This window comes from Physella acuta, unplaced genomic scaffold (genome assembly GCF_028476545.2).
Source record: "Physella acuta isolate Inbredline_101_S28 unplaced genomic scaffold, ASM2847654v3 ptg000013l, whole genome shotgun sequence".
NCBI classification, from domain to species: domain Eukaryota; kingdom Metazoa; phylum Mollusca; class Gastropoda; family Physidae; genus Physella; species Physella acuta.
Window position 1 is genome coordinate 592,093 of NW_026731533.1, and position 13,294 is coordinate 605,386.

The window sequence follows — 13,294 nt, forward strand, 5'->3', positions numbered from 1 at the left end:
TTCGTAGGGGGGGGGGGACGCCAAAATGGGTTGGAAAAACAAATTGAAAGTTTGAGGGGGGGGGGGGTTGCAAATCGTAAGCTTGTCCCCGGGCGCTGGAAGGGTCGCTACGCCTCTGATAATACGGGGGCATGAAAAAAATTGCGGGGGGGGGGGCGCTTTTAATAAGTTTTGCCTATAATAATCTGGCGCCGGCACTGTTTATGGGTGATCCATTTAAGCCTAGTTGTTTATTTTGTCTGTAGACATTAGTCTTAAGCCTACACTTTTTCTGAATTAAGATTATTGTGTTTATAAAAATAGTTTTAAATTTTAATTAGTTACATTTGAATACCACATGGTTTTTTATTTGTTCAATAGTCGTTGTTTACCCCTCCCCACCATCCATTATTACAAAAACAAAAAACACTCAATATATGGTGATATCTCCCTCTAGAAAAAAAAACTAGATCAACCTATAGTTCGTAGGAGAATTAGAATCTATCACTTATTCGTCTGTTAAAAAAAGAAACACGTCATTTTTCTCAACCCCGCCGTTTCATCCCCCACTTAGCACAACGTCACCCAAGTTCTCAGCGCGCGTGACGTCATTAGTCATTAGGCTAATTTAATGTTAAAGAAAGAGATACCGCGTAATTAAAAAAAAAATCAAAACAGGCACTATGGAGTTGAGACTTTAGCGACTTTTAGCCTGACGAATAGATCTAAATGACTTTTGTTCAGTGAATTATATTGGTGTTTAATTTATTACAGTGGCATGCTGTGCTCCCTCTACTACACAAATTCACGTGCTTTTAATTTCTGCAACCTGCTGCCCTGAGACGTTCGGCTCTAAAATGCCCGTGATACAGCGGCCTCCGGAAATACATTTAGGCTCCCGGTCCCACCTATACACTTCGTCTGCCCATTAAGCTCCACGTAAAACTTGAGATTGATATGTGGACATAAGCGGCGATAGTGGTGGTGTCAAAAGGGACCCCCCCTCCCCAAGCTCAGCTCTTAAAGGTGCTCCGCACTTTATAAAAGACAAAATTGATGTTCATACATCGTCGGACTCGAGCGTTTAGCCGACTGCCGTATTCCTAATGCACCGTCCACTGCTAACACTATTTCTATATTAAACTCAAGCCTATACTGAGCTCTGGCTTTTTACATTAGCTGCTTTCGAATTAAGGGTTGATCTTTTGTTATGCCCCATGTCGCGAAACTTGCTGTTTTGTCCAATTTTACCTGCAAGCCAATAATTGTCTTGGATTCTTGTCGAATATCGTTGCCAGGAGCTAGTTGGTTTGAGCCTTATTGTCAGACGTTATTACATTTGGAGTCAATGTAGTGCGGCCTATTTTCGTCGGTAGGCATTTAGTGGCAGGCCCTTTTTGGCGGGGATGATGTGCTGAGGTTGTTTAAATTTAACACCGCTTAGGACAACAGGCTTGCAATAGTTATGATCATTCGTTATGAGCAAAGGCATGCATGAAAACGAACGCTTTATGTTCCTCATTTTCATTGAGCACAGCTTTATAGAAGTCTTCCATAATTGACGTCACTCATTCCCCCCCCCCCCCCCGATCACCCCTTCATTATAGGTCATAAATTGCAGTCCTACGTAACTTGACGTCACATTAGAATAGCATATGTGACATCGTTTATGGACAACCCCATATAACTCATTTTGGGTATTTGGTATCAACATTTTGACAACAAAGGTTGTTCAAAATGTGTATTGGAGGTTAGGACTTGACATTTATCATAAATGACATCACGCACTTAAGGGATGGAGTAACTGATTTTGAGACGACGTTTTACGCGGGAAAGGGGAGGGGTAAGAAACGTGAAACGTTAAGTATTTCGCCTAATACAAAAATGCTGAAAAAAATTCTTTTTCGTTTGAATTATGGCTTGACTTTTTAACAGGCAGGGCAAAAAGGTAATTTTCGACATTACGACTATTTCGTGACGGCGAAAATGGGGGGAGTGGGGGGGGGGGGTTAAGGTGAAGATAGGTAAAAAAAACGTGACGTCATTTATGATTTAATAACTAATTAAAGGAAAAAAGCATGAAAATATGAAATGAAAATAGCAAACAAACAATGACACAAGCAATAACAATTAACTCAAACTAATATTTAAATAAACATTAGATATGTAGTGGTAGCTCTATAAAAATAGGGAGTTTCTTATGCATAAAAATTACATATCATAATAATAATTGTAGAACTGATGTTTATTGTCGGGCAATTAAATTGTTTAAAGGGCAGAATTTTAAAAAAAAAACGCATGCTTTGTATTTAAACACAAGACAAACGTATTTAATAGCAAACATAAATACATTTCCATACAAATAGAAATGAAAGGGAAATGACTCAAAATAATATTTTCTTAAGATGGCCGCTGTTTTTAATAGCAAATTTAGTATCTGGAACATCGTTGTTAAACCTTAATTTCATGACATTTTTATTGATTTAACCCTTAAATGTGGTTTAATATTCAATTATCTTTAGTATTTTAGTAGAATATGCAAAAATACATTCATATTTAAGTCATATTTATTAGTTACCTTATCCCTACATTGCTAGTGATGACCGAATTGATTACGCTAAAACGATAGATTACCGTATATTGATCTAACAGTAACAAGCACAAGAAAAGAAAGAACCAACATTTTAAAAAATGGAACTCATAATTATGATCATGACTGATAAACTAAAATCAATTTGTAAAATGCGAAGAAATTATTTTATAATGGACATTTTAAACTGCTAAAACCTGCTATAGGTAAAGGTTTTATTTTTAAAAAATTAATGTACGACTAGGCTACTCTCACTAAAAAAAAGTCCACTAGTCTAACTATACTACTACTACTATACTTCACTAAATAAATAGCTATATTATTAAACTTAGGCCTAGGTTTACTTGTAATATGTAAGTTATTGTAACCAAAATTAAAATTATTAACAACGAATTCCCGATTTTCGGATGATTATAATACTAGTTAGTAGTTATTTAGTAATATTTTTATTATTTAGTAGTTATAGATAGATAGCCTACTAGATCTAGATCTAGATACCAGTGCCAGTGTCCGATAATCATAATGGAATCAATCATCTTTAAAAAGGGGTGTTGGGTTGTTAACTTATAGTATACTAGATCTACTAGTGAGTAGCTAGAGTATTGCAATCTCGACTAATTTTATGGTTAGAAATTAGGGTTAGCGTATGGTAGGACCAGGGTTGGGGTTAGTAGTTAGTAGGGTTAGAGATAGGGTTAGCATTGACATTAGTATTAGCCAGCCATGTGTGTAGGGCGTAGGGCCTATATTTTTACTAATTTAGTATTTAGTTAACTACCAGTAACCTAACACCCCTTTTTTAAAGAAGATTCCATTATCGGACACTGGTGTAAACATTCTCCCGCAATTGCCCAAGCTATATAACGTATGCTGATAATTAAAGTCAATGTCATCAATGTGAACTCACTGTGAACCCTCGACCCCTGACCGTGCAGGGATTTTTCTCCTGCTAATGATCACACGCTATTTAATTGGAACTCTAGGCTAATGCTTATAGTTATATTAAATATTTAGAATGATTTTTTTTATCTTTAACAAATTAAAACACACGTCTAGATCTAATCCTAATATTTTCTTAATGTTTTTGTGATTCGGTTGTGTTTATAATAAAATATGCTCAACCAGAGGTGAACATGAAGCTGCAAATAAAGTACACTAAAATGGACTTTTATAAAATAGGCCTATTAATAAATTATTTCATATTTTTTTGGGGCCTAACTAAACTCGTAAAGGACGATCTTTCCAGTCGTCCCTTTGAATCCGTGTCAGAATGTCCAAATAAAAATACACCTAAACATGTTTTTTTTTCAAACATATTTACTCTAAAAATTGGTATTCAACATAAAAACTTCTAGGATTCCGATACCCAGTATTGTCTCTGCAAAAAATTTTCTACTTATACATTTTCAGGTCTTTTCTTCTCTAGTTCATCATGGATATGTCACCTTCAACAAGCTCATCATCCAGAAGAGGAAGTACCAGAAATGCTGGAAAAGAGGACAGCATCATTGATGACTTGGATGAAACAACAGAGATTGAATCTGAGGCAGGAGATGATGAAGAAAGAGATGAGTTTGAAGAAGGGGACGGTGCACAGATGGATGGGGATGTTGATGGAGAACTAGATGCAGCAGATGATACAGAGGATGGAGTCAAGAAGGGAGGTGGCAAAAAGTCTGAAGACGTGTTTGAGGATTTTGAGTTTGTCCCTAGAGATTCAGAAGTGGCTAGTAGCTTATCTGAGGTAAGTTTTGGTTTGGCTTATAGTTTCAACACTATCTAAATTTTTAGCCTAGTTAAATTATTTTCAAGTTGGTTAATAACTTTACCAATTGGAGTTTATTAATAAACTTTTATTGTAAAATGTGACATTCTGTCACTTTTAAATAAAACAAATAGCCAATGCAACTAGCTATTCAAAACAGAAAATTTAATATAAAGTGGTTATTTTTAAAAAATATCAACAAGAGTCATAGAAAGTAAGGTAACTAAAGCACCCACCCTTTCATAGTGCAGATGATGTTGAATTTATCTTAATTTGACATTCTTTTTAGTTTTGTCAGGTTAATATATATTCACTTGTGATTACTTATTTCACATATTTTCCAGGAAGTTACTATAGATGCCGGTGGATGGGGTGATGGTGATAAAGTATGCTCGGCCGTTATTAAAAAAGATCGTAAATTTGTTTGTATTGACTACCCAGGGGTCATCAGAAATGTGGACAAAGCTGTAGCCACACTGGGAGGTCTACAAGATCTAACCGAGGTCAGTGCTGCTTGTCTTGTTTTGTTTTTCATTCAATTTTTTTTTTTAAATTGTAAAGTATACTTCATAGTATGAATAAAAGTCTTTTAAAATAATCAGAATTGTCAAATGATTGTAATCTACATACTACATTTAAATTCCATAGTTTAAACTGATTATCTAAGAATTATAGCAACAGTACTATGTTACAGCTTTGTTTGGATTTTTTATAGTACTAGTCTCAGCTTGTGGTCCTTTTGGGTTTTGCTGAGTCAACCCAGTTCTGATGGGGTACCTGGCTCAAGTCATTGATAGTGAAGACGATTGGTGAAAGTGTTGAACTTAAATATTTTTAGACGCCAGTAAAGTAAAATCGGAATAGTGTTGAGCACACCACAATCTTTTCATACATGAAAGTCAAATAAAAGATAAATTGTACATGATCTGCCCCATCAAAGTGTGACTTGTTACACTACTTAAGTATTAAACTAGCAACTTTTTTCTTCCAGGCCTTGTCCCAGAACCATCGTTTAAATTTAGTGTTTCGGCCCAATGATCCCTACTGTAAGGGCGCCATGTCCACGCTCAACCTGGCCAAAAATCTTCTTGTCAAGCTGCGAAGGAGACGCAAGCATCCTGCAGCAATGGAAACTGGTTCTGCGGATGAATATGAATATCAGGTGGAAGTGATTGGAATCGTCGAGAAAGTTCACGTTTTTGAAAGTATGGGTCGACTTTTAATTAGTTTCTTTTAACTGCTTAGTGGTTTTTGGTTGTAATTGTATCAAGAAAAATAATTGTAGCTATATTTTGTTTTACCCTTCTGCTCGTTATTTTAGAATGCTGTTTTCTGGGTAAATTTGAAATAATTTTCAGATAAAAAAGAAAAAGGCTTTCTTTTATACTCACAAATCACAAAAAAAAATAAATAATGTACTAAAAACTAAAAAAATAATTAGTGAAACCTCACTTAAGCTATATGCTGGTATGACTAAAAAATAAATCCTGGGCGCTCAATGATAAAAAATTGAACTTAGGTCTTATATTATGTTTTAGAGTGTAAACCTATCAATGGACTCCCTATGTATTCTCTATAAGTAAGCGCCCAGGGCACAGAACTTGATGTTGAATGATGGTATCCAATGTAAGTTGATGTCAGTCAAGCTGATAAATAATGCTTGTTAGATCCATGTTTGGTAATAAAAGCAATCCAAAGAATCAATGTGTAAACATTTTATTTTAACATTATTATAAACCTGTATTTGACATCATGAGATAAGAAAAAAAAACTTTAAAATTATTTCAGAGATGTGTGATTTCCAGTACCTGCCTGTGATAAAACACCCTGACGGTCAGTACAAAGAGATTTTGTCCAGCATTCGACCGACCATTGAGGATGAAAGAGATGAGTACTTGTCCAGAAATATTCCACTCTTCCTGCCCCCATACTGTTTTTCCAGGAGAGAGAAGCCCTGTGGTTTCTTCTTTGAATCTGAACCTTTTCAAGAGGGTGACACAAGTTTTGTACAAGGTATATTTGTTTCGTCTACGGGATGTCCTGGCAGTTTGTGTTTTTCGGGATTTGTAGCCTGTTTCATTTTTCTTAACTGTTTAACCATTAATGTCCCATTCATTCTACCAAAACTCCACCCATGACGGCCCAATGTAAGGAGCATAACTCTGTATGATCAAGTGAATATTTTCACAAAATATTTGTTTTTGTCTAAATGAAATTGAAAATTAAGATAAAAACTACTGCATAATGTTGGGAATAAACCTGGCTTTCCAACAGTATTAAATAGAATATATTATATTCGGTACAAGTACAGTATAAAAATATAAAATGTCGGAGAAAATTCAAAACAGGTCATTTTCGGTAGTCAACTTTATTTATTTTTGTCTAAACAACTATGCATCGAATTTAACAGTTAAATATCAATTTGGTTATGTTTAAGATATATAATTCATAAAATACATGCCTAGATACGTTTAGAGGGATTATTTTATTTTATTTTTAATATTAAATCTACTAAAATAGGACAGATGAGTCTAAAATTTTGAGATGGAAAGAAACTATTATTTTTTATCTTTCAAAAGCGCCATTGAAATTAGAAGACCGGAAAAGGATGCTGAAACTATCCGACTTCCTGTTTAGTTAAAAATTAGGATTTGTAGGCCAAATTTTAATGAAACAAATTTAATTTTTCTATGCGTATTGTAAGCGGGCGGCAGCGGGCGTTACGGGACATTAACGGTGTCGGGCGGCAGCGGGCGTTACGGGACATTAATGGTTAAGTCATTTTAACCTTTAGTCAGATAAGTGATCATTTGCAAACTGCATTAACTTGAGATTTTTTTTACAGCTAAGATTAAAATTTTTACATTCAGCTGTAAGTTATCTGTTGAGACTATGTATTGTGGGTTTATCATTATTTGTTTTAATCCTCTTTAGATTATGTTAAAATGGCAAATTTTGGGGTTTAAGTTATTCTTATGTATATACAAATTTGGGCAAATGAAAAAAAAATCTTCATCAGCTAAAATTATAATCTATACAAAAAAAAAGTATTAGCTGCTTTTTTTTTATTTACCCATGCTGAAAATCAGAAAGATTCAGGATTTTACAATAAATAATAGACAGTTTTTGTGCTGGCATTTCAGACAGAAAGAAACGTTTCCATGGTGTTGTCCATGTCTCCCACCACAACCCCACAGTCCCTCTGGTACCTGACCCAGATGCCTTCCAAAACCTCTCCAAGCTGCCAGTTAGTAATGTTGAGGATGGAAGGAAAAGCCTAGACAAGGTGGCAATAATTTAATTTAAATTGTTTGCTTTGATACTCTTATAATAAGTTAGATCAACATCCCTGTGATGATATCAATCAGATCAACATTCTTGTAATGTTATAAATCAGATTAACAATCTTGTAATAAATCACATCAACATCCATATGTTTTAAATCAGATTAACATCCTTTTATTGTCATTATTCACATTAATTCGCTTGTAATAAATCCGTTAATCATTCTAATATAACATTAACTCACAATATTATATAAAATCAATTTTCAAAAGATAAATCTGTTATTGTATTCTTGTTCTTTATTATGAAATCAGTTAAACACTCTTCAGTTTGTTAAATCAGCATATGTTTATTCGACGACAGATCTTTGAGGAGCGGCCATTATGGACCAAGGCTGGCATTCTCTCTCGGCTTGACCCCTACCACCACAGATACATCAAGTTCCTGCTGCCTGTGGTCGCCTTCTACTTTGATACTGGTCCCTGGCGCAACCTGTGGTGCAAGTTTGGGTACGACCCAAGAAAAAACCCAGAATCCAAAAAGTATCAGACATTAGATTTCAGGTTAAGATCAGGCAAGTTTGTTTACATTTTATTATCTTGCTTGTGTGTATCATTCTCTGCTATTGTAGTTTCATGCCAAGCATCAGCTGTGAAGAAAATAACTCCATAAAAAACAGGAGTAGTCATCTTAAAATAATGAAATTTAAAAATAGCTACTTACTTTACATAATAAAAACCAATAAAACTAAGGTCTAAGTATGAATCCGTAGAACAAAAATAATTTGAACATATATGATAGGTGATTATAAAGAAATCTCAAAAACCAAAATAAAAAATTGTTTCAAATCAAAATAATAATACAATGCAAAATAAACATACAATTGTGAAAAACTTTACATTTCTGCTAGAGACACAAAAACAAGTCACAATATCACTCACTCTTGATCTCTGTTAGCATATACAAAAACTCTTTCCCAGAGCAATGTGGTGAAACTAGTTTCAAAAGTGGTAGGCGGTTGTGGGTATGAAAGAGTTTAAAAAAAAAAATTCACGTTTTTGTTTTTTCTCTACCATTTATATTGTTTAACAGGTGAAAATATTAGTAAATCATATCCAAAATTTTTATAATTTGCTTAATGGATTTTTTTAAACGATTTATTTTTTCTAGTTGCAAGCAGAAATCAAGTAGATTCCAAGAGAGGGTTTGAAAGATACTCACACCCACAACTAAAGATTCGCAAGAACACATTGCTCCATGGCATAGAGGAAGATGAAGAAGAAATAGAGAAGAAAGAAGAAAATAAAAATTTGGTGAGTTGGAAGACAAGAGTTTACCCTTTAAAATTCTCTCCCTTGCAAAAAAAAGATGTACTTGTTTAGATTCTCCCCCTTTCATGCTTATGATGAATATTTTTAACAATCTATTTCATAAAGCCAGGACTGTATGGGCCTAGACTATTAGTTTTGTATTTGAGTGTGATATTTAGATTTTTTTTACAAATATTTTTGTTTTTCTACATGAGTTCTGGTTGGCTGTATTGAATGACCTATTGTTAACTTTCATACTTCTAAACATGTCACAAGAATAGTTTCTTAACAGTCAACTGGTCTTGCAGTGTTCTTGTGTTGGAAGATTATAAATGTCTGCACTTTCTCGAACAATTTTTTTATTTTATAATTACAAAAAGCTTTTTATTTTTAGTTGATTAAACTATTTTACTGACATTACTTTGGAAATTTTAAAATAAACTTAAAATGTTGATTCGTACATTTCCAAAAATATAATAAAATCATTCATGGGTAATACACTTGTTCTATACCCTATTAATTGTGTGCATTTCCATTGTCTTAATAGTTTTTTAGCAAACTTTCAGTCTTTCTGTTTTCTGTTGGACAATGATTTAGAAAAAAAAAAGAACAGGAGTTTCCCCTCATATTTTTATTATGTCAACTAATATTTTGGCTACACATCAGCGTATCACTAGAAACATAATGGGCCATCTGTGTCACACTCATGCCATATTTATGTCCATGTAACTGTGCTTACGTCAAATAGTAACTGTGCTGACATCAAATAGTAACTGTGCTTACGTCAAATAGTAACTGTGCTTACGTCAAATAGTAACTGTGCTTACGTCAAATAGTAACTGTGCTTACATCAAATAGTAACTGTGCTTACGTCAAATAGTAACTGTGCTTACGTCAAATAGTAACTGTGCTTACGTCAAATAGTAACTGTGCTTACGTCAAATAGTAACTGTGCTTACGTCTCTACAGGACCTGAACTACGTCTTCAGTCCTGCGCACCGGCCACCATACAGACAGATGAGATACCAGGTGTGTGATGTCATGCTGGATGATGTACAGAAGAAGCTGCATGAAAACGATGGCCAGGTAACGCTTTTATTTTCTCAGGTAAAAATGAATTAGAAAATAACTTTGTTAACTTTCCTGCTGATGAGGCTGGTATCATTAGCTATTGAAACAGAAAATTACGAATGCCTAAGAAAAAATACAAGTTCAGATAGAATTATATATTGTAATGAAGATTTTAACTTGGCATGCCTCAGTGGCGATTCACTAGCGCAAGGGATGCATGAATACTATCAGAAATATATATGCATCTAATTATTTATTTAGTTTTGACATCTCCCAATGTTGAGAATGGAGCATATGCTTGGAGTATGACGCTAGTTACTTCCCATTTTTTTAAAATTTAAATATTCAAGGGATACAACTTTATTCTGATTGCAAAAGTCTCTAAAAAATTTAAAAAATTCAGTAGTAACAAAAAAAATATAGGTTGCTGTTTTATTTATTGTAACAACACATACTTGAAAAACAGATTATGATTTTTCATGAATATTTATGCTTTATGCATATTAGAATAATCTTTTGACCCTTGTTTAAAATTTTAAAAAACACTAGCTATGTAAAATAGTTATATGGTAGACTTGTAGAAGTTCAGTTCAATGAAAATAGTGGCGCGTTATGTGCGAGGTTTGAAATTAGTTTTTCATTTTATGAGTTAAATGGAATTTTAATATAGTTCTGTAATGACAAGCCTGTTCTACTGTAAAAGCTAGCCTGACTAACTACTAGTCTGTCTAACAACTAGCCTGTCTAACAGCTAGTCTGACTAACTACTAATCTGTCTAACAGCTAGCCTGTCTAACAGCTAGTCTGTCTAACAGCTAGTCTGTCTAACTACTAGCCTGTCTAACATCTAGCCTGTCTAACAACTAGCCTGTATAACAGCTAGTCTGTCTAACAGCTAGCCTGTATAACAACTAGTCTGTCTAACAGCTAGTCTGTCTTAACTATTAGTCTGTCTAACAGCTAGTATGCTTTACAGCTAGTCTAACAGCTAGTCTGTCTAAAAGCTAGTCTGTCTAACACCTAGCCTGACTAACAGCTAGCCTGACTAACAGCTAGCCTGTGTACCATTTAACTAGTTCTACTGAGCTATTTATTAATCTTACTCTACAAGTTATCAATTAATTAAAATTCACTTGCAACAGAAGCTGGTAGCTGTACCAAAATCTGATAACTATATTTGTCTTATCAATTAACTATTTTCATCTAAAGTAGAGCTCACTTTACCAGTAATCAATCTTTTAAATCTTCTGAGTGTGGTTTTATTCTACAACTTGTATGTACTCATTCTTTAGATTAGTTACTATTTAATAGAAAAGTAATATTAAGCCCAACTATATATCTACTATTGATCTATTCTCTTGCTGAGGATAGGCTACAATGTTGTTTCTGTTTGGATTGTAATTTCCTATATCTCTTTTATTTTGTTGCTGCTGAAAACATTTTTTTTTTATGTTACACGAAGCTGTGTGCTTAACCTGTCATTGTGTTGTAGTTACTTTAAAAATATGGCTGTATATTGTGGTTACATTAAAAATATGGCTGTATATTGTGGTTACTTTAAAAATATGGCTGTATATTGTAGTTACTTTAAAAATATAGCTGTATATTGTAATTACTTTAAAAATATAGCTGTATATTGTGGTTACTTTAAAAATATGGCTGTATATTGTGGTTACTTTAAAAATATGGCTGTATATTGTGGTTACTTTAAAAATATTACTGTATATTGTGGTTACTTTAAAAATATTACTGTATATTGTGGTTACTTTAAAAATATGGCTGTATATTGTAGTTACTTTAAAAATATGACTGTATATTGTGGTTACTTTAAAAATATGACTGTATATTGTGGTTACTTTAAAAATATGGCTGTATATTGTGGTTACTTTAAAAATATGGCTGTATATTGTGGTTACTTTAAAAATATGACTGTATATTGTGGTTACTTTAAAAATATTACTGTATATTGTGGTTACTTTAAAAATATGGCTGTATATTGTAGTTACTTTAAAAATATGACTGTATATTGTGGTTACTTTAAAAATGTGGCTGTATATTGTGGTTACTTTAAAAATATGACTGTATATTGTGGTTACTTTAAAAATATGACTGTATATTGTGGGTACTTTAAAAATATGGCTGTATATTGTGGTTACTTTAAAAATATGTATGTTGTAATTACTTCAAAAAATTTGGCTGTATTTTATTCTCAAATTGTTTTGTATTTGCTGTTACAGGAATCTGTGTGTACAGAAAGAGATGGCTGGTGTGTGGCAGACTTCACTGACGTATGCAGGGATATAATGCACGGCGCCTGTGAGAAACTCTTTAAATAAGATATCCTGAGCTGCAGGGATATAATGCATGGTGCCTGTGAGAATATCTTGACGTCTGCAGGGATATAATGCATGGTGCCTGTGAGAATATTCTGACAACTGCAGGGATATAATGCACGGCGCCTGTGAGAAATTCTTTAAATAAGATATCCTGATGTCTGCAGGAATATAATAAAAGGCGCCTGTGAGAAACTCTTTAAATAAGATATCCTGAGATCTGCAGGGATATAATGCACGGCGCCTGTGAGAAACTCTTTAAATAAGATATCCTGAGACATCCGCAGGAATATAATGCACGGCGCCTGTGAGAAACTCTTTTAATAAGATATCCTGAGACGTCTGCAGGGATATAATGCACGGCGCCTGTGAGAATATTCTGACAACTGCAGGAATATAATGCATGGTGAGAAACTCTTTAAATAAGATATTCTTGAGTTGAATCAAGCGTTGAATCTGTAGCTAAGATTGCCTGGCTGGATGCTAGCAAACACAATCATGTCAACAAATTACTTGTGAGAAATAATTACAGTTTTGTAACTAGGTTTAATGATCTAAAATTGTTTATGGTAAATGGCATTTATTTAACTAGGTACAAAATTCAATGTTAGAATTTTGTATTGTATTTAAAATATTTGAAATAGTATGGATTATATTTTAGAATCATTTAATGTTTACAGAATGTCAAGATAAAACTGAAATTTGTGAACTAAATAATGTTTTAAGTTGATTATTTCATAGATGTTGATGCCTTTGATGTTGTTGGATGTTGTTACTGAAAGCAAATTGGTATTAAAAAATTATTTTTTACATTTTCAGGAGCTGGTGATTGTTGTTTTACCCTCGTCATGATTTATGTTTACCAGATAAAAGTAATCAATGATACTACCTTAAAACATTGATACTTGTTAAATTCTTTAGCACTCGTTGTTTGATAGAAACAGAACATTGCTATTTGACT

The 13,294-nt window shown here is 33.5% G+C and overlaps 1 protein-coding gene across 3 annotated transcripts; it reads left to right on the plus strand.

Moving 5' to 3' along the window:
* The first annotated feature begins 2,806 nt into the window (after positions 1–2,806).
* LOC131936170 (general transcription factor 3C polypeptide 5) lies at positions 2,807–12,949 on the plus strand. Of its 3 annotated transcripts, none has more exons than XM_059293091.1 (10): positions 2,807–2,922; positions 3,996–4,313; positions 4,679–4,837; positions 5,326–5,539; positions 6,123–6,347; positions 7,454–7,620; positions 7,983–8,193; positions 8,790–8,932; positions 9,899–10,015; positions 12,238–12,949. In XM_059293091.1, the coding sequence occupies exons 2-10, from the start codon at positions 4,002–4,004 to the stop codon at positions 12,334–12,336; spliced, it is 1,647 nt and encodes a 548-aa protein (XP_059149074.1). In that variant the 5' UTR covers positions 2,807–2,922; positions 3,996–4,001; the 3' UTR covers positions 12,337–12,949. The 3 variants fall into 3 exon arrangements, with proteins under 3 accessions (XP_059149074.1, XP_059149068.1, XP_059149081.1); XM_059293085.1 differs by having other exon boundaries at positions 2,813–2,922; positions 3,980–4,313; XM_059293098.1 differs by lacking the exon at positions 2,807–2,922 and having other exon boundaries at positions 3,980–4,313; positions 7,478–7,620.
* The last annotated feature ends 345 nt before the right edge of the window (positions 12,950–13,294 follow it).